Source organism: Osmerus eperlanus, chromosome 7, assembly GCF_963692335.1.
Source record: "Osmerus eperlanus chromosome 7, fOsmEpe2.1, whole genome shotgun sequence".
In the NCBI taxonomy this organism is placed as follows: Eukaryota; Metazoa; Chordata; class Actinopteri; order Osmeriformes; family Osmeridae; genus Osmerus; species Osmerus eperlanus.
Window position 1 is genome coordinate 17625085 of NC_085024.1, and position 22769 is coordinate 17647853.

Sequence of the window (22769 nt, forward strand, 5' to 3'; positions counted from 1 at the left end):
GGTTAAGTGTAAAATAGACACATTGACTGCTATATTCAACAAGACTCAGTTGCATGCTGTACACAATGTTTGGGAAACCTATAAGCTTGTAAGTACCAGAAACTGGTACCACAGGGTTAAAAAAGATTTGTGTAGCAACTTTAAAATTATGGGAAAGCATCCTAACTTTCACCATACACCCATACATACTGATATGTATGGGTGTATTGTCCATCTTGGGTCTGTAAATCTGTATTTAGTGGTTCTTTCAATAAGCACTGGTTAGGTTTTTTCTGGACCTGTGTGCAAAAAAAAAGGATAATCAGAATGTTTCCCAAGAGGGTTGGAATTGGGATCTTGTTGTTTGTAGGTTAAGAGGATGTTGTCAAGGGAGGCTCTACGTTTTTTATTGTAATTTTTCGGGAGTTGCGATTTTCAAAGGTTAGGTTGAGGAATGACTATGCCTGGAGGTGGAATGGTACTTGAAAACTTAGTTTAATGGCTTTTTTTCTTCAATCAGGTTTTTTCCAACTACTAGTTGCATTAAGCCTTCAATTTCTATCGAGGCAAGATGAGTTAAGGTGTGTACAAGTCTGATAGACAGCCCTTTGGGTAATAAGACAATGACACAGTTCTTATTCTATCTCTGGATTGAGGACAGATCACTATAATTATTCTTTATCTCTCAGGACCGTGACTCGACCTGCTTTCTCTCAATAAGAGCACCCTACACATGAAGTCATGAGAAAACATACTGATGGACATTTGTAACAGAAAGTACCGCTCACTGAAAATACCTGCTATATTACTGCAATTTTTTGTCCACATGACATACTCTAATATACCACCAACAGACCTTCAAAGGTGCGAGGGTGGAGATCAGAAAGCAGAGTAGTTTTTGTTTCACAAATATTCTGTGCCAAAGTTTCAGGTCTGTCAGTCAAACAAGCATTTGGTTTGACAGTGCACCTGTATCGCTTTCTCTCTAACTATCCTTCATTTTTCAGCTCCTTCTTTCTCTATGTATATCTGTCTTCCTATCTATTTCTCTCTCTCTCTTGCTCTCTCTCTCACACACACACACACACACACACACACACACAGGCGCGCACACACACACACACACACACACACACACACACACACACACACACACACACACACACACACACACACACACACACACACACACACACACACAAACACACAAACTCTTAGTCCCATTCATTTATATATTCCCCACTCAGCACATTGAATATCACCTTCACAGATAGGTTGACAGGGCAGAGCTACACATCAGAATGAGAAGTTAGCAGACACTGGTACTCTGTGTCTCATTTACTATACATTTTATTCAAGCCCCGAGTGGGGAGAGTTTTGCGGTAAAACTTGGAGAATTGCTGTGTTGCCGGGTCGAGGATCGGAGTGAAAGGAGAGGATGGAAAACTGCACTGTACTGTGCAGGTCCTCTAACAAGCAGAGCCCAACTCGGCGATACTGGCAGTGGAGTCATTCCATCCACCCTACTGCTCTAGCATCCTGGAGCATGGGTGAAACAAGGAGAGAGGAAGAGAGAGGAGGGGGGAGAGATTTGTGGCACATAATAGTGGGGTAAGGAGAGAGAGCGATGTAGTAAACGACAGAAAGAGATATATCTGGTAGATAGTAAAACACTAAAGAGGGTATGGAGAGAGAGAGCGAGATATGAAAAACGGGGTACAGTCATAGGATGAGTGTACGAGGAAAGATCATTTTTGTGTTAAGAGGGAATGCAACTGAGGGTTGAGAGAGAGGGAGACAGGAATAGAGAGGAAGCGAGAGGGAGCCAGTGAGAGAGGAATGGGCAGTGTAGGAGTGGGGGGACTAAGAGACAGATGGGTAGAAGGAGGAGGGGAAGAGATGGATGACTAGGGGAGGAAAAGAGGAGAGGAGGCTGCCAGGGAGTTACTGGGAAAGTTGGACTTCATTTTGATTCATTGTAAGGTGATCGCTACATTGGTTGTGAAGTTCGATATTTGAGTTTTATTTCTACGGTCCGTTCATGCAAATGGCTTGGTTTGTAAATATATGTGTGCATCCCATTTTTGTATTGGTGAAATACATCTTCTGTCATCATATCCTACCGATTTATGTGTGGTAGTATGTTGATGGTAATTTTAACTGTGGTATCCGTGGATGTGTTTGAGACAGAGTTGTATAAGAATTGGATTACCAATATATGTCTCAGCGCCAACTTATGTTATATGGTTTATATATAGAGAGATTGAAAGAAAAAAAGAGAGGGGGAGGGAGAGAGAAAGAGAGAGAGAGAGAAAGAGAGGGAGGTATAAGTCAGTATTTCATGGATGGCTGGGTTGCTATGGGAACAAGATGTGGGCTCCCTTTTCCCAAAAAAGTGTCCTCCTTCCCTTTTTTCCTCTCACTATCACTTCATTTCTTTCTCTCCTTCTCCTCGGCATCCACAGCTCTTCACCTCTCTTCTCTTCCTTTCCCAATTGCATCCCACTACATACCTCTTCGCCCCCTCTCTTTCGCTCTCGTCTATCATCCATCCATTTTCCCCTCCCACTCATTCCCCCCACCCACCCTCCCACTTTTGCCCTGTCCATCTCCCTCTTTGCTGTCTTCCATTACTTATCCGTCCTCTCTCTTTCCCTCTTTCTCTCATCTCTCTTTCTCCCTGTCTCTGATCATCTGTCTCTTTAACACTCACTTATATTCTATTCTTTTCTCGGTTGTCATGGCAATAGGCTGGGGGCGTGAGGGAGAGAGCGCGAGCAAGCGAGAGTGGGTGTTTCGGAAGTGACATCTCTTGGGCAGTAACCTTGTTTCCTGTGTGTGGAGTTGGGGGCGGATTCACTCGCTAGAGTGCAGCAACAGTGACGCCGTGTGGACAAATGGGTGAGAATGGGGAGCCCTGGACGTGCCGTACAAGGGCTGGGTGAATGATCAGATAGGTGAGGATACACATGCGCGCACACACACAGACACACACCAACACACACACACACACCCAGACACACACCAACACACACACACACACACAGACACACACCAACACACACACACACACACAGACACACACCAACACACACACAGACACACAGACGCACACCAACACACACACACACACACACACAGACACACACCAACACACACACACACAGACACACACCAACACACGCACACACACACAGACACACACCAACACACACACACACACACACACAGACACACACAAACACACACACACACACACAGACACACACCAACACACACACACAGACACACACCAACACACACACACACACAGACACACACCAACACACACACACACACACACACACAGACACACACCAACACACACACAGACACACACACACACACACACCAACACACACACACACACACACACACACACACACACACACACACACACACACACAGACACACACCAACACACACACACACACACAGACACTCACCAACACACACACACACACACACCAACACACACACACACACACACACAGACACACACCAACACACACACACAGACACACACCAACACACACACACACAGACACACAGACACACACCAACACACACACACACACACTAATCCACATTCCCATCCACAATGCAGGCACATCTGTGGCCTAAGAGGCTCACTGACACTTCTAATGGAGGCAGAGGAACACCCAAATGCACACGCAGGTTGTGGTTTCAAACACACAACCATACACAAACATGGCCTGTTTCGAAACACACACACACACCCTTGGGAATTATGGTGTGGTCAGTGTCTAAGCAGGGACACGCCTACTTCAATGACCTTTGCAACCTCCATTCGAAGCTAACCGAGCAGGTGTGCAATGTACCATGGTCAAATGATATGCGCAAAGTTGAATCCAACCATCTGCTATTTCAGCAGGAAGCCTCTTCCTTGTGGCAAATAGTGACACATCTCTGACATTTGTTGTCCCTCCTGACTCGTCACAGACATATATTTCAAGCTCTGAGTCACTCCTTTTCAAACCACAGCACTGCATTCTCAATCCCACGCCACCATATACAATCGTACAGTACATCTAGCCTAGCAACACCATGACTGAATTCATTTGTTCACCTTTTGTCTCATGCCAATTAGCAGTTGCACCTTCCCAGGACTGAGAATATCAATGCCTATCAACGGATGAAATGCTGCCTTTCGGTTTCGCCTCGAAAGTAACTGCGGACACGCTTGTGCCAGAGCACGTTATATGCCTCGGGCTGCCTTAGGATATTGCATGCTTATTTTTAGCGCTGTTTTGTAGCTCAGCGATGTGTATAAATCAACATTACCCCTGTTGGGTTCAGTAATGACAATGTTGAGCAGAGCTGACCAGTCATCCGATTGATGCTCAGGCTTCTTTGCAAACTGCTAAGAAAGGCAGAAAAGGGGAGAGAGTCCAGAGAGGAGATATAGGGAGAAACTGCAGACGTATCTACTTTTGTTATTCATAACATTGAAATGAAATGACACCCTTGAGTGTATTTCCCCCTACCTCGAGTAGAGCAGGGGAGATGTATTTTACTCTCCGAAATTCTGGCCAGTTTTCACAAGCCCTAATGATCTGACACAGAGGTGGAGGTAATGTAGCTGCAGCACAGAGCCTGGTGGCATGAGTCACTGTCGTCCCCAGTGTGTTGCCTCCGTATTATGACTTGGGTCCAGGGAAGCTAAATGACTGCAAAGTTTAGTGGCCAAAGTAATTGTTTCGTGTTCTGAAGTATCGTACAATATTCAGAGGAAACTGGTGTGTGTTGTGGGACCTTTGGCCTTTTGGAATCAAATGAATGTCTCAATGGTCACCGTATGCATTGAATTTACAGTATGGCATGCATTTACATGTACATACATTATTTCCTTTACACTCAAACAAAACTATAGATTTTTTACAATGCAGATGTTGCATACACACTGTAGTTATAAAACTGCTCAATGGTTTTTTTAGCTTTAGGGTTTTGTAGTGTTGATTTTTTTGTTCAACGTCATTCTTTCAAAACATGATGTTAAAGTAACCCAATATCCTTAGGGTAACTAAGGGAGAATTGTCACTGTATGTGCATGGGTGAAATGAGTGAGGTTGATATCAGGTTACATTTTATCTTCCAATGATTCATAGCCTTGAAAATGGCACTGCAATCCAGTTTATTAAGTTTAGCTTGTTACTCATGTATTTTTTAAAAGCAGCCGGATTTAAACAGGATTGCAAAGCACAAACTCAGCTTTTACCTGTTACAATTAGATAGATAGCCTTTTGTGCCTTGTATTTCGGACAACGTGAGTGGAGAATTACAGAAACACTTATATGCTGAAAGACATTGCATTGCAATGCATTCTGGGTCAGAGTGACTCGTATCTGGTTTGCCGTCAAAGAGACAGTGTGGTGTGTTAGTAGTAAGTGTGCTACCACCTCAGCCCAAGTCGGGACCTGCATCAGTCATCCTCTAGAGTTCATTTCCCTCCTCAAACACGATCAGCTGTCTGGCGACATAAACAAAAAAGGTTAAAGGTCTCTTGGTGTTGACTGAGGACAATGTAACTGCTCATACTCAGCCTGGAAAGGGTCAGATCAAGTGCAGTGTCTGGCATGTGTTGAGTTGACAGCTTGTATTCTCAAATATGAAGTGTGTGAACACAGTTGTTGTGAGGCGTGAGGAACTACAGAATGTCTCTGTGGTTAACCCATTGTGGCTGACTTGTTACAGACTTGTTTAAAGAGTGGTTTCTTGGGTGTGGGGGTGTCTGTGAATTCCAGCACAAGGTAGGATAGAGTATGAATATTTGGTATCTTGGTTAAAAAGTAAGTGATATAGTCGGAAGTGTTGAAGAGAAGCGCTAGCTTAGCTCCTCGTTTCTTTAGGGATGGCTATAAGGATGTCACATACGAAAACAAGGGAGACCTGCGATGTAAAAAGAGTCCATAGGAAGAAGACAGGTGAAGAGACGAGAGTGAGACCGTTGAAACTGGAGAGAGTGCTGGAGATAGACAGAGGGGTCGAGAGAGGGAGCAGGTCAAGTGGAGAGTTAAAGAAAGAGTGACGCGGAGAAGCGAGGAAAGGAGAACGAAGAGAGACGGAGTAAAAGAAAAAGGGCCGTGGCCCGGTTCTTTCTGAGCGACCGAGCATTCCTGCCGACGGTACCAGCCAGACCTTGGCTAATCCACTCCAGCGGTCGTAGCGGCTCAGCAAGCCTCTTCTACTCCTCCTGGTGCCTCGATCCTTCTGCATCAGGATGTCAGGCCTGTCTAAAGAATTGTCAGTCTGTTTCTGCCATCTGTGAAAAGAGACGCGGGGGGGGGGGGTGAAGGGAGGCAGAGAGGAGGTGGTCAGGCAGGGAGGCTGGGGACAAATGAGGACACACAAACACCTACGAGGCCCAGGGGAGGGAAATAGGAGGCGGTGAATGCGAAATGATATCAGTTGGTCGCAATAATTATAATGACATGATGAGATTCATGCCAATTTAAGTCTAACCATATCAATAAAATCTCTTCAAAAAATCTCACAATCAGAATGGCATCAAAGGTGACAAGATGCGTTGATGGACAAAGCCAATGGAATGGGAAGGAAAATCTGACAGAGACCACCTGAAAACTGCATGTGACACAACCCTTCCACGAGTCACCCCTGTCTGACCTCGCCTTCTCTTCCTCACTCTCTCTCCCTTCCCTCTCCAACTCTCTCCTCACTCTCACTCTCCCTCCCCATCCCACTGCCTCCTCACTCTCCCTCCCCATCCCACTGCCTCCTCACTCTCCCTCCCCATCCCACTGCCTCCTCACTCTCCCTCCCCATCCCACTGCCTCCTCACTCTCCCTCCCCATCCCACTGCCTCCTCACTCTCCCTCCCCATCCCACTGCCTCCTCACTCTCCCTCCCCATCCCACTGCCTCCTCACTCTCCCTCCCCATCCCACTGCCTCCTCACTCTCCCTCCCCATCCCACTGCCTCCTCACTCTCCCTCCCCATCCCACTGCCTCCTCACTCTCCCTCCCCATCCCACTGCCTCCTCACTCTCCCTCCCCATCCCACTGCCTCCTCACTCTCCCTCCCCATCCCACTGCCTCCTCACTCTCCCTCCCCATCCCACTGCCTCCTCACTCTCCCTCCCCATCCCACTGCCTCCTCACTCTCCCTCCCCATCCCACTGCCTCCTCACTCTCCCTCCCCATCCCACTGCCTCCTCACTCTCTCTCCTCTCACTATCCCACTGTCTCCTTCATCTCTTTCCCTTTCCCACTCTCTCTCCCCTCCCTATCCCACTCTCTCCTTCCTCTCTTTCCCTTTCCCACTCTCTCTCTCTCCCCTCCCTATCCCACTCTCTCCTTCCTCTCTCTCCCCAGATGCGAGGTGTGCCGTCCCCCCCTCCTACCGCTCCCACGCCCAGTCCTTCCACCACGCTCCCTCCTACGATCGTCCTGGCTGGAACCCCCGTCTCTGTGTGATTTCCGGAAATCAGCTCTACATGTTGGACCAGGAGGAGGTACTTCCAGCACAGCATCACTCACACTGCTTGATAAAACAAGACCGACCTCACACAGAAGATACTGTTTTCTTAGGACACATACTATTGTATGACTGTTGACCTGATGCCTGTTATACACTGTTGACACATTGTTGGACATTGGACATGGGTTAACACTAGTATCTGGTGTTGCAGACAGGATAATGCCACAATATCACAATGCCACTTGCTCACTCAACAATAGACCCAGTGATAGTGTCTTTAAATTACATTTCATCTAGTTTAGACCAGGAGGGGGTGCTATTCCTCTGTGTCTCTTAACATAGGAAACTCACAGGCCGAGAATATAGATGTATACCACTACCCACTCTTACCAGCAGAATATTAAGGCCGTTATGACAGGGTACATTTAGACAACTAATAGCGTATTACAGCATACTAATTATATTGCTATTCAATTTCATTTCATTTGCAACATATTACTTGTAAAAGGATGTGAGTGAGAAGGACTGTGTATCTGTTCTGCATTAGGAGAGTGTATAGCTGCCAACAGTATCTTTCATTCTTGTCACTCAAAAGGATAAAGGACCTTGTGGTCCTGATAAGAGCCTGTTCTGCTCTGGAGGGATGAGAAAGAGAGCCCAGGTCAATTAATCAAAGGCCTATCCCTGTCTAATTGTGCCAATAAGGGAGCAGCTGTAAATGGATCGGAGGCAGGCTTGATGCGCTGATAGCCATCACCTTGGAGAGGATGAGAGGCGTTAAATATTCATGCCTGTCACTCACCTCATGTGGCGCACACAAGCAAGCGGACCTCTCTCTCTCCCCCCCTTGCTCTCCCTCTCTCTGGCTTGCTGTCTCAGTTTTTTCTCTCTCTTATACACATTAAATCTATTTTAGTCCAACATGAATGCTTTAGCTGCATCCAAAAAGCAATATCTTGTCACTGTAGCACAGATAAAGGGAAACGGCACAGCCCCACTCTTTCTCCTGCATCCTCCCAACCCTTATGGTCTCCCTCCCATACTATTTCCCAGTTCACCTCCGTTTTCTCTCTCTCTCTCTCTCTCTCTCTCTCTCTCTCTCTCTCTCTCTCTCTCTCTCTCTCTCTCTCTCTCTCTCTCTCTCTCTCTCTCTCTCTTTCTCTCTCTCTCTCTCTCTCTCTCTCTCTCTCTCTCTCTCTCTCTCTCTCTTCACCCTTCAGAAGCCACTCTGTCCATAGTAGCTCTCTCTCTCTTGCCCTCTCTCCTTTTTTTCCCCACTTTCTTTCCCACCGTCTCACTCTTTCCCGCTCTCTCCCCATCCTGCCTCCTCACCTCCACCTCCATCTCCCTCCCTCCTTCTCACTGGGGTGACTGGCAGGAGCATTTGGCCGTCCCTCAGGCCTGCTGTCTCATCGCTCTCCTCGTCCCCTTTCCCATTCAGATGCCACTCGGTGTTCGTTTTGTGAATAGTACCGGTCACATTTCCAAGGTCCTGAGGGGGATAGCTTCACTGTGAGCTCAGGTGCTCTGCCAAGGAATGCAAATCCTCTGTAAAAATGTTCTGGAAGGGTCCATGAGAAAATATGTAGGGCTCTTCTTCCTATTGAGATTGTGTTTAATACTACCTTGTTCACTTTGTACCAGGCCAAACTTATAAAGCATAGAATCAGAATCAGAATCAGTTTGCACAGACAAGGAATTTGCTTTGGCAGGAAGGTGCATACATTAAACATATAGGAATCTAAAATTTAAATATGAGGACTAACTATACTAAGGGTACATAACTAGCAATACTAAGTGGAATTAGAATTAAAATAAACTATACAATAAAATAGATATAGAAAGATGATAAATCTAATATAATTTCCATCTATAATATTCTGACATAATAAGTGTAGAACCCTACGATATCTTTCCACGCTATATCTATAATATCTCTAATAAAATAAAAACCTTGGGAGGAGCAATTCAATGCGGGGTCCCCTCCGAGGCTGAATACAGTTATGCAGTAAGAATAGAGATAAATGTAAACATGTACCTGAAGTGACTGGATGATAAAATGCAGATACACTTTATCCAATCAGATTGCCTTTCCACCTCAGCACCTGTGGGGGGAGTGAGAGGGCCAACAGTCATGGTTGCCCCTAGCCCCTCCCCCATTTCTTCCCACTAACATGAGGTGACAGAGCTCTGCATTGGGTGCACCAATGCCACGCACCAGTGCCCTGTCCCCAGTCATTTGCCTATGCAGGCACAGTTCCCCAACTGTGCCAGCGTAATGCATGCATTACAGGGCTTTGGGCTGTGTCAGCCTGGCATAGCACTCGTGTCGCACAAGCTTACTTGCATCCACATTAGCAAGCTACAGTCATTCAGAGCTACATTAGCAAACTACAGCAATTCAAAAGAAGAATTTGTCTTGGTATGAGAAGCCATAGCATTGCATTCCATGCTACCATCTTAGTGGTGGCTGCATCCACTGTATGAGTGTATCAGTCTTGATACTGTAAATTAATTAATTCGTGCCAGTCAACAAATTAAGCCGAAGTGCATTGGTGGATAGCCTACTGTTGTCACATAGCATGACATGGCTCATGAGTAGCTCCTTCCTCTTTTTTCCCCCACATGCCTAACCCTTGGGAGCCTATTTGGAAACGGGAGTGTGTGTTGGGTAATTGTGTTAGACACACAGAGGTGGAGAGGGAGTTAGGGATGAGAGACACATTCTTTGATATCCAAAGATGGCTAAATGCTGGCTAAGAAAGTCCCTTGGTAAGAAAGAGCTGTTTAGCTTGCTAGTTGCTGCATTGTTGACATTTGAATAACCATTACACTCAACTCAAACCAATTCCAAAAGGTCAATCGGCGCATATTAGGGCTTATAAACTGTCTGTAATCACAGCAATTTGATGAATTTGCTGACCATCTGGATAGTGTATGTAGCCTAGCTGGTCTTGAATAGCAACACCAGGGCCAGTCCTATAGGCGACATAGGCAGCCGCCTAGGGCGGCATGAACAGGGGGGAGGCATTTTCCGAAGTGCATCCATTACCTAACCCTCCCGCACTACCAACAAAGGGCGTCAACCGCGCCACGTCATATGTCCGTGTTGGGGCTGGGGGGGCGGCACCCCCGGGGGCTGGGGGGGCGGCACCCCGATTTGCGCTCCTGTAGGGGGGGGGGGGAGCGGGGTGCTTGTGATAAATCCTCCCCATGGCGCCAAATGTGCTAGGACCGGTACTGAGAAACACCTTAGATATCCTACATAGAATCTAAAATATGTGCCACTTGTCATCTTCAGAAGAGCACAAATATCAGATGTTGATAATCTTCAAAGGACTATCACTGTGGGCTGTTCCGGAAGATCGAATTCATTGAAGCACCTGAAGAGGAGGAATGGAAGATTTCCATACAGATATGGTGTGTCTACTATTCATTTTTGTGGGATATCACACATACTGTTGGGACACGCTCTCAAGTCCTCCATCCTTTTAACAAAGGAGCTTTGAATTTACTGTAACCAATGTTAGTTTTAGGTACTCGAATACTTGAACAAGAAATAGTAACAAAATACTCTATGTTACCTTGCGATGCTTTAAGAAAAAGGGAACTGTCAACCAATGGTTAGGTGGTCAGTAAATACAGTTTTAACTGTTTCGTTTGAAACTGCTTGCTGTAGCCAATGCCTGAGGTCAGGTGTGATAACGCCTGCCAGTGATAGGACGTTATTGAAGGACTGAAGGACAGACAGTGCTGTTGGCCAGCCTTGGCAGCTGTCATGTTAGCCACAGATACAAGGCTGGTGTTTGTGTGTGTGTATGTGTGTGTTTGTGTGTGTGTGTGTGTGTGTGTGTGTGTGTGTGTGAGAGAGAGAGAGTGAGTGTTCGTGACAGGGGCAGAGGTAGGGACCCAGCCGGTGTTTGATCACTGCCCCGTTAAGGGGTAATGGATTACACACCTGCCGCTTCACCACCCCTCTCCAGCACTCACACACACATACACACATACACACACACACACCACCAACATATTCCCCCACCCCTCACAGCTGGGCCTGTGGAGGCAGCAGTGACATATGGGCCAGCCAGCCTGCAGCATCACTCAGCTCTCTGTGCCAGGCTGAAACCCCCTTTCCCTCAGATCTATGGCTTCCTTTCTCCCCCTTCCTCTCCCGGACTCTTCCCACCATTCGCTCCCCCCTCTGTGCTGCAGAACAGTCATCTGTCTCGTGCAGTCCATTGTTGCTTCTATGCCCCTTCTAATAGATCATTCAAATAGAATGTCTGTCTGTTGATGGTGGGAATTCAGTTGAACTTATTTACGGTAATTCAATTTACCTTATCTCTAAATTACTTTTAACAGCATTCATGGAAGGCTAAGTCCATCCCAATATTCAATTAACTGCTCAGAAGAATTAAATTGCTTGTAATGTCAGCAAACACGAATGCCAAGTCTAACAAGCATAACAATCATTGGTGAAAAGGTACAGTATGTGCGTTGTATATTTATTTATATGAAAGCTGCATTACATACATGCAAGACTAGCAACATGGAAACCAGTTATTGCACTTTCCCCTGCTCCTAGAAGAGTCCAGTTATATGCCCCATTTGTCTTTGTCTGCCAGCCTCCAAGCCCTTGGTGCCCACTTATGCCAGCGTGGGTGCCAAGGCCCTGTCATGTCTCCAGCTGCAGCCCCCACTGTCCTTACCATGCCCCCCAACCAATCATGTGTGGCCACAAACTGCTAAAAATAGCACCCAGGTGTCCCCCCACCTCCTCATGACCAGGAGGTATGTGACGAGGAGTGTTTAGAAGAAAAGGAATCTGGGTTTTCTTCATGCGTCATTCTCACTGTGATGAATTACCCTTGTTGGAAGAACAGGAGGGGGGAGGAGGTTGTTGGGCTAAACTACGTTCAAGTGGATGTCATCGGGGGAAATTACCATGTTTAACCCACTGTGAAAGGCTGGTATTGAGGTTGAGAAGCGTATTCAAGAATTTGTTGAAGAAACCGCTCAATCTAAGAAAGGTTTGAGGCTGTCTACTTAGGTTTAGTTTTTAAATATACCTACCGTAACTCTTTTAACTGTTCTTATAGGTCAAAAACAAAATGCTTACCCATAGAACACTCTTTGAAACCAGTGGCAGATACATCCTGTCTCAGGGGAACAAAATACCTGCTTGTTGTCCAGAACACATGTTATGTAACCCTCCCACAACTGTTCAGTGGCTGGGGAATGCAGCCCTCGCTGTACAATAACAGTTAGGTATTTATAACACGGCTGAAAACACCATTACTCTTGGATAAATGTGTCCCTACTTTTTTGAATGATGGCAAAAATGATCTATGCATGTAGTTACAGTCACCTCAAGTGTGCAAACCTTAAAAATAATGTTTATTTATTTATTTTATAATAATTTTATATTTAGAATACACGTAGAGCAAATCAATTATAATTGTTCTAATGTGATTTTTGGATGTTATTTAAATCAATTGAATTTACTTTGCTTGTGTTAGATAGTCATATACAGTATGTTTGTGTGCCAATCCCAACATATCTACTAGACCTATTGGGGCACTCTACATAAAAGGATCTGGATATGGCCAGTTAACCTGAAGTAAGTTGAATTATACTAACAGGCGTAAAAATGCAGTGTGACACATTGTTAACACAGAGCTCACAGAATATCATTAAAAAAACATAACTAGCAAAGCGAAACTACTCAGTGCATAATTGTTCAAATAAAGGGGCAGGCGAGTCAATAAAGAAACATACTCTTTAATGCTTGAAGTGGACTCATAAAAAATAGATTGTTTTTATATATTTTTCATTGAGGAACTCACATCCTAATTTCTTTGCAAGTAGCAATATGTCTGTTCTCTGCAAGCCATGCATCACACACAGTTTCAGGGCTAGGGAGCACTAAGTGGATAAAGGAAGTGCAATCAAATACACTCCCTTGATTGATGGTGTGCGTATCAGCGATTACTTTTTATATAAGAGATAAACACAAACAAGATGGATCCTGTCATTATTCCGTAAAATCTCTTTGGCTGGCTGGGGTAATAGGGCCTCGCTATCTGCATTGTACTCTACCGCTAAGTATTCAACCGCTTTGTGTAGGGCATATGAAAAATTGTTCTTACTACTAAGTAAGAAAATATTCAACTTTAATGTGTAAAGCTGGTAGCTCTCCGTTGCTGTTTGTCTAAATTCCCTACCATGGTTGTCAGATCTCCACACACCACATGCACACATACACACACACACACATTGTCCCACTCGTATGTCCACTGAGTGCTCATTACAGGGATCCTTTGAGTGCCACTCTGGACCTTATGGGACATAAGGCCATAATGACCCATCAGTGTCCTTCCAAGCTATTGGCTCGGCCACAAGGCCCTCAGGCCCAGAATCCTGCAGTCTTTTATTTTCTCCCGACGTCCAACATTGCTCTCTATGTTACATTATTTATTTGTGTTTTGATATTGCGCTCTGCATGTACAGTTTACCGCATTTAAAGTAGTATCTCTGTAGTCTTTCGTTGTTGAAATTGAGGTAATTTGTGTTTTGACAGATAACATAGGGCTCAAGTTAACCTTTTGTACAGACCTAGTTCATTTGTCATTTGGTATCACCTTCTCTGTCTCTCTGTGTGAATCCACACACTGCCAGTGGCCTTTACAGTAGATGGATCTCCTTTTTCCTTATTCAGATTTACTTTCGGACTCAAATCAATGGGCTACCCATACATCAACATTCTCTACCTGTACTTTACACTTTACATATGGAAAAAGACGAATGTTTCCGCAAATTACTTAACAAACGTAAGGCACAAGAGCACTGAGACAGTATGTGTACATTTACATTTCCCTCTTGGAATCTTAGTAATGGAGAGACCGAACGCAGGCAGAGTGTTTTCAGCATCAGTTGTAAACCCATCAGAGTTAGAGCTGCTTTGCTATAATCTACTGTAAGGATGTATAGAATTGCATCTGCAATCCCATGTTGGCTAGACAGACCATAATTTTTACTCACTAGTCGATACGATCCCTTTGATGTGGAATCACCAAGAGAATATTTCAGTGATAGCATTTATACATTGTGTGCCAAAATTGCTTTCCTGAGATATTTTGCACTCTACCCACGTATATAGCAGTCATTTCAGACCAAAAAGACTGGTCCATCTCATATTTTCTGCGCGCCTTGACCTGGCCTCTCTCTCTTTGCAGGTTCACCCTTTGTTGATGCGCGAAAGGCGTTCTGAGACGCACAGGAACAAGCTGCTGCGGAGGACAGTCAGCGTTCCTGTTGAAGGGAGGCATCATCCTGAGATGGGTGAGTGGCCCAGGAGGGCCGATGTCTAGTTTTGTCGGATTCTGTTTCTATGCCTGACCTTGCTCTGACTCAGTACCTCTGACTCTGCCTTGTATCTAAGCGCTGTGTCGGGCTGTGACTCTGTGTTTCTGACTCTGTCTCTAACTTTGACTCTGTGTGTCTGACTCTGTCTCTAACTTTGACTCTTTGTATCTGACTGGTGACTGGTGACTGAACATGCCTCTGTATGTCTGCACGTGCCTCTTTCTCCGCCCTCTGGATCTCTGCCTGGATAAAGTAGAGACTCGCTGTTTTCTCGGGCTCTGCTTCACTGATTTTGTTCGTTTTTCTGTACTTTCCTGATTCTGCCGCCACAGCTCTTCTTCACTCCCCCCCTCCCCCTCCCCTCCCCCCCTCCCCCTCCCCTCCCCCCCTCCCCCTCCCCTTCCATCTATGTTTGCGTTTCTCATTTCTCATCACTACCTCTGTACTCCTTTACTGCAGTCTCTGTCTTCATCCAAAGAACACTAATCATTTAATATTATTATATTATAACCAGACACACAACATCAGTCTGACCTCATATTCGGGTTATATTCGGGCTAAGACGTCATATTCAGCATTATCCCAACTGACCATGGTGTTTTTTTATGTTAATGTTTTATCTTTGTTCTCATCAAGCCTCTCCCACAACCTGATATCACACAATGATGATTGTACCCAAGTGTGATTACAAAGGTTATTAAGAGTTTAACAGGAGCAGTTGGTTTGCTCCAAACTTGCACTGACTCCTTAAGGATGTCAGTATGATGTCTCTAAAAAGAAAGAACGGTGAAAATATATAACTGAGATGTTCCTGATAAGGAACACCAAACATGAGATCAGGCTAAAACTCATCTGAATGGACATGGAATCACACTGCATTGACTTTATGCCGAAGGAGAATTTGCTGAGACAGCACTAGGCCTACCGCCTCCTCCCATGACCTCAAAATTGTACTGACTCTTCAACAGTGATCCGACTCACACTATAAACATGGCCACATATGCTCCCGAGCCTGCTGAACTGACACCATTGAGGACCATCTGCACACAGAGTCAATGCACCCTGAGGAGTCGTCCATACAGAATGGGATCGATGCCCCCCAGCAAGCCAGTAATTAGCTGATTAACTGAGACTTAGCATGCTGTCATAACGCTGCTGTTATGGATTGAGTCTCTACAGAACTTGACGCAGAGACACGTTGACCCATTTTTGGAAAGGCTGCGACCTATAACTTATTAACAATAGTGATACGGGAATATAGTTTCTCTTTTAATTTGGTATAGGTCAAGAGGGAATGCAGCGTGCTGTGGTAAGTCTGCTTGGTTCAAGGAACACGTTTAAGATTTTCTATGAAATGATCTTTTAGTAAATAACAATTTGTAAATTTCCAAAAAAGATCAAAGATTCATAAAATACAATGAAACCCAAACTGTGGCAAGTGGGACTCATCAGTTTCCACGTAAGGAGTCCCAAACCATTATCATAACACCTTTACCGCTCAGATGTCATGGTCCATTCTAGGGAGTACACAAGTCCAACTACTCCCATTTTATGAAAGGAGATTAAATTAATGACAGGCTGCTAAACTCCCTTCATTTCTGTACCAATCACTTCATTTGTATTTATACAGTACTTCCACTCAATTCATTATTACAGTGAATTTGCTCAAGTCGTTCACATTATTTAGATGATTAAAGATACTTGACAACAATTCCAACTGGGCCCAGAGGTAATGACACTTTTTGATAAAAACATTTGGTTCCAGATACATGATTAGCCCAACATATGATGCCTCCGTTGCCTTTTAGGATCCATTGCTGTTGTTATGAAACATCAAGCCACGCTCGCGCAATCATTCCTATTCTCTGTCCACTTTGTTGCACCTTGAAAATGTTTGACTGTTTCAAGTAAAGCAATCAACATGCATTCACCATGGTGGCTTCTTGCAGTGTGGCAAAAGAAAATTACGCAAATCGCTTCTAATTAGCCATTTGGAACTGTGAAAGGCTAACATAATATTTACTGTAATAACTTAAATCTTATGATGAGGAACTGGAGATAGAATACTTCAGTTCAGGGTCGGACTGGCCATCGGGAGAGTCTGGAGATGTCCCGAACGGCCGGTCAAACGGCTGCAGCATAATGCAAAAAAAAAAATTATAATAATAATAATACACGGTCGTGGGCCGGTCTGCGTTTCAAAGTCCCTGGCCGTTTTTTCTGTCCCACTCCAGACCTGCTTCAGGTCTTGAATGGTGCACTGGAGGCGAGGGGCAGATATGATTGCATTTAATGGCAGTGCATTTGTCACCAGAAATATACATTTGAACATAACAGGTTTTTCTCCCATCGGGATACAGTATATTCCCTCTGAGTAAAGCTTGTTGTTTGTGTGAGTGGGTAGTGATTAAATAGATGTTTACATGGTTGCTTTGAGCTACTCAGAGTGCAGAGCAATGGAGTCTGACCTAGGAATTTAGGATGTTTACTGACCTACCTTTAAAAGCCCCCATTGTTTACTCCATTATATATTTAGAACGTCTAGAGGCAGGGAATTGCAGAATGTTACAGAAGGGGATGCATTATGTAATATGATGAGAGCAACACTCATTTTAGAGAATTATTCATGTTACTGAACCTAAAGTAACAGTAGTGTCACAGGAACAAATCCTCTTTCTGATCCTATGGGCATACTGTATACTTTGGACTGCTGAAATGAATGAGTGATTACAAATAGGGGAGGCCAAGATTAATATAAATTATCTCCCTCTTTCTACCTCTCTATTTACAGTTTACTGTACATATATATGTACATAAATATGCATAATTAATTTGGTGTTTAATTTAGAAATATTTTTTGATTGGCTGCCCGTTGTGAAAAGGCTGTAGTATAATACAGTAAGTTTTAGAACTACCGACTGAAATCAGATTACTGTTTATCTGGATGACATTCACTTTCAGAAGTGAAATCATTCAGTAATTGAGGTTAGATATTAAAAAATAAATACTCAGTATTTATTTTTTACTAGTATTTATTTTAGTACTAGTATTTTTGTACTGCAAAAACGGTTGTGTTGTCTATGAATAATGGATTTAACACAGTCCCATTTACCTTTTATTATACTGTTTGTCAACTACATACAGTATCTGAGGAATGCAATCAAAAACTGATAAGAACTGTCTGGTGTTAGTGAGATTTAAAAAGCAATATTGCTAATTTTGCTCACGCACAACCTCACAATAGGTCACCTGAATAGTTTGTACTTGATTGGATTAGTGCAGTTGCCAAATGCAATGTCACTGTAGTAAACCAAACTGTATGTGTTGCATATTTATTTCAACATAAAACCTCATATTAGCAAATGGCCAGGGGAAACAAAGTTGCAAAAGCATCATCAGTAATCAAGCACAAGGTAGCGTGCAAGTCTTATTAGAGGTGGTTAGCACTATAAAATCTGTATCAGTCCATTTTCAGATTTGTCATATGAAGTTTCAATTTCATCGCTATGTACTCCCAACAGACAGAGTAGGACTGCTGTGTCAGTATTAGTAATGCTAGTATTAGAAAGAGTATTAAAATGTGTATGTCAGGTTACAGTCCAGGATGACAGGATACCTAAGATGGTGTCATCTAAGGAGCCGCAAATCCCTCTGAAAGCTGCTTCTTGTCTTTGGAGAGATTTGCTGAGTCATCTGCCTGTCTTGGTGTTGGAGCTAGGAATGAATACAGATGGTGTGCTACTGTAGCTAAGCTTCATTCGGGATGTGACGGACACAAACTATTGAAAAATTGCTTGGAGGGGAACAGAGAGTTCATAGAAGTGTGAGCCAACTATATAATCAATACTCTTTTTATGGTAATGAGTTACCATACATTCTTGTTGAGATAATGCCCAGAAATCGAGCAAAGTATAGCTTACTTGATATGGACATTTAAAGTTGTTACTAAAACTCAAGGGGAGGAAGCAGGGGCGCCGCCAGGAATTTCGGGCCCCATGGCAAAAATTCAAACGCAAATTGGACATATGACGTGTCGCGGTTGGCGCCCTCTGCTGGTAGTGCGGGAGAGTTAATTAATGGATTGCTTCTTGGAGTTTGATGTGTAGACTTTGTAATGGGTAGACTGGGGCGCTGCTGACTCATCTGTTGTTAAGTCTGTTAAAAGGGGCAGGGAGTCGGGACAATGATTTACTCTCAATATCTTGCTAAATGTTTCCCTGCACTGATTAAATGTTGATGAAATGTAGTCTAACACTGTACCCAGCTAACAAAATGACGTCCCCAGTTAGCTGGGTAGCTAGATAGCTTATATGGACATTACGTAAACCAACAGGTTAATACCACTCACAGATTGGCTACCCACCTTTCTTGGTAAAAAACTGGGTTACTGATTGAAACCCTCTCTTTTGTCTATCCTCTCTTTCTTTTTTCTCTGATCTTTTCCGAAACCCTGATTTGTGTTTACGGCCCGACATTCTAGCGACTAGCGCATCTACTGACTGCAACTAAACACCGTCACCGATAAGTGCGCTAAGGCAGGATCAAACCATTTCATGCAGATACAGGGGGATGGTCGGTCAATATGGATGTTTACTTTTTGGTCGATAGGGATATTTAACCTTTATTGCCAAACACATGTAAAAACAAAGAGATCATTCATTGTATTATTATATTTTAAATGTATTATATACTCGATGATGGTTTATATAATATAATTTTATATTACTTTTTGCCTATTTTTTGGGGCCTCTGTCAGTCAGGGGCCCTTAGAATCGTCCTAACTTTTCCCCCCTATACGGCGCCCCTGGGAGGAAGGTTTCAATGGGTAAATTACTATATTGTCACAGTATAATCATATTAGTGCAGTCAACCCATGCTTGCCATGCCCGTGCTCATGATGCAGTCGGTGATTAAGATGGCGATTTGTGTACTTCCCCCCTTCTTCATAATACAGTGAAGAGATTCGCTGATTGACAACTGGTTCAGGCGGCGTATTGGTGAAGAGGGGTGTTCTGCAGCAGAGTTTTTGTAAATGGTGCCTGTATACATGAGAAACCCGGGTAACCTTTTAGGCCTGTTTAGTTTTCAGAAACAGCTCATCCAAACAACGTCACACTGCATGTCCTTGGGTCCTGAGCAATAAAATCAAACAATGGCTGGTTCTTGAGATGATCAATCCACACACACACAGATTCCTGGAATTACAGTGAAAGGTAACTGCACTGTGTCCAGACGTGTCCTCCCTCAAAAGGTAACATAAAGATCATGCCTCAATTGCCTTTCCTCATTTGAAAAGTAAAACTCCTTACATGTTCTAGAGTAAGGACAAAACCTGACCCGTAAGAATGCTCTGCATTACGTAAAAGACAACAATACCATAGGGATTTCTGGAGTGTGGAATGCCAATTCAAGCATGTTTGGTGAAATGCACATATGAGTAAAATACCCTCTAGGCTTACTGTGACATAACCATATGCTGTTTAGCAGGAATAACGCTTAAGAAAGTAAATAAGGAATGAACAGCCACCCAGCTTCTAGTTTGTGTGACAGCTGGCCACCGGGGTTAGGTATACCAGGGTCCCGAATTCAGCCCAGGTGTGTTGGCTCCCACGCCCTGGCCTGCTTGTGTCCTTGGGGACTTCCTATTGCTGCTAATGCCTAAAAGTCTCTCTGCTTTGAAACATGATGTATATATCTTGTTTGAAGCTCACACACCATTACATGTCATTTTAGAGAGAATATGGATACATCTTTTCTTGGTGCCTCTTCGGTCGCCACAAACTCATTAGAGATTTGTCAGTAGCAAAACAAAGAGCAGCTGTTACTACAACAGTACAGCAAAATGGAGGTCGGGGGAAATGGGTAGGTTGGAACAGAAAGGTATGACAACCTTGATCTTTGCAGTCACATTCAAGAGCCAGACGAGAACATCCCCATTCACAAAAGAGGTATAAATAGGTATTGACAACTGAGGGTTGTAGAGCAACTGGAAGGACAATGCAATGTACTTCTCCAGTTGCAGCACAGTATGACAGAACAATTCATTTAGAGAAAAAAGAATGCCCTTGTGCGTCACTATACATTGAGACAGATATTTGCTACAGTACCTCTCAGTTTGATAATTCCTTTCTAACAAACTTATCTTTTGGAGAGTGCAGTAGACCCTGTCAAATTCCGGATCTGATTAAAAACATGGTAATTGGTAATGGTAACTCATCATGTTTTTTGTGTGCAGTGCATTTCATATTTTTAAACTGAAGGGTGTGTCCCATTGATTTTAACTTCTTATCCTCCAATAGTTTTTAAAACACATGGGGGCTCTCATCGGCCAATGCTGACCTGAACCGTATTGCATCTATTGGGTTCTGGCGAGAGAGAGAGAGAGAGAGAGAGAGAGAGAGAGAAGGGGGGGGCAGAGGGAAAGAGAGTGATAGAGAGCGAGAAAGCTGGTGTTGTCAGGCCAACGCTCCTTCTCAGACCGACTTGCTGTCACTTAGTAGCTCTGTGGTGTGTTCTGTTCTGTGATGGTGCTCCGACAGACTGTCTGAGCAAGCAACATGCTATAGTAGGGTGTGACAAAATCCAGAAAGGGGTAAATCATCTTTGTAAATCATTTGTGTGTGTGTGTGTGTGTGTTTGTTTGTGTGTCAAAGTACGTATACAGGTGAATGTATCAAATGGTTTGTGACGAACAGTACTTTGTATCTTTGTATGAGGATCTTTGTGTTTTTAAGTGGGGCAGGTGCGTCTAGTGCCGGGCACGCCCATGCCCACGGGCACGCCCATGCCCACGGGCACGCCCATGCCCACGGGCACGCCCATGCCCACGGGCACTCGCCAGCCTGTGCCAACCTCGGTCCACACCTCATTCTTGGCTCACTGCCAAGCCAGGTGGCACAGTGCACGCCTCAAGTTTCCTCCTTTCAGACCATCTATCCTTGGATTCTAAAAGAGACTGCTCTTTTTTCTTTGAAATCTACCCGATTTTTGGGGTCCCATGCTCCGCCCACCCCTTCCCGTGTCGTCAGGGGGCTGGCTGTCACAGAGTAGCTCTGTGGTGTGTTCTGTTCTGTGATGGTGCTCCGACAGACTGTCTGAGCAAGCAACATGCTATAGTAGGGTGTGACAAAATCCAGAAAGGGGTAAATCATCTTTGTAAATCATTTGTGTGTGTGTGTGTGTGTGTTTGTTTGTGTGTCAAAGTACGTATACAGGTGAATGTATCAAATGGTTTGTGACGAACAGTACTTTGTATCTTTGTATGAGGATCTTTGTGTTTTTAAGTGGGGCAGGTGCGTCTAGTGCCGGGCACGCCCATGCCCACGGGCACGCCCATGCCCACGGGCACGCCCATGCCCACGGGCACGCCCATGCCCACGGGCACTCGCCAGCCTGTGCCAACCTCGGTCCACACCTCATTCTTGGCTCACTGCCAAGCCAGGTGGCACAGTGCACGCCTCAAGTTTCCTCCTTTCAGACCATCTATCCTTGGATTCTAAAAGAGACTGCTCTTTTTTCTTTGAAATCTACCCGATTTTTGGGGTCCCATGCTCCGCCCACCCCTTCCCGTGTCGTCAGGGGGCTGGCTGTCACAGCTCTTCCCCTGTTTCCTCTTCCTCTCATATTTGCCTTCAATCTGGCTTCTATCATCCGTCTGGAAACCTGAAGGAATGGACGCCTGCTGTAATATGGTGCACTGTCTGTACTATACTGTACCTGTTGCAATAATATTTATTTTGCATTGAGGACAATCCATACAGAGTTGAAAAAAAGCCTACTGTACTATGCAGGTTTTAGTGTGCATGAGGGAGCAATGAGAGAAATGGGATACACAGGTAGAGAATTTGTGCTGTGAAGAATAAGAGAACGGTAAAATAAAAGGAGAGGATGGAAAGAGGAGAGAAAGATTACAACCATAGTGCATAAGC

General features: G+C 44.4%; 1 protein-coding gene across 12 annotated transcripts in view; it reads left to right on the forward strand.

Moving 5' to 3' along the window:
• syngap1b (synaptic Ras GTPase activating protein 1b) overlaps positions 1-22769 on the forward strand; it is a 72265-nt gene that overhangs the window by 10992 nt on the left and 38504 nt on the right. For 10 of the 12 annotated variants that reach the window (XM_062465415.1, XM_062465420.1, XM_062465407.1 and 7 more), the window contains 2 exons: positions 7371-7510; positions 14712-14817. In XM_062465415.1, the coding sequence (XP_062321399.1) occupies positions 7493-7510; positions 14712-14817 (124 nt within the window). In that variant the 5' untranslated portion in view covers positions 7371-7492. Of the gene's footprint in view, positions 1-2661; positions 2937-7370; positions 7511-14711; positions 14818-22769 lie in introns of those variants that run through there. The other 2 variants (XM_062465412.1, XM_062465413.1) reach the window with 2 other exon arrangements.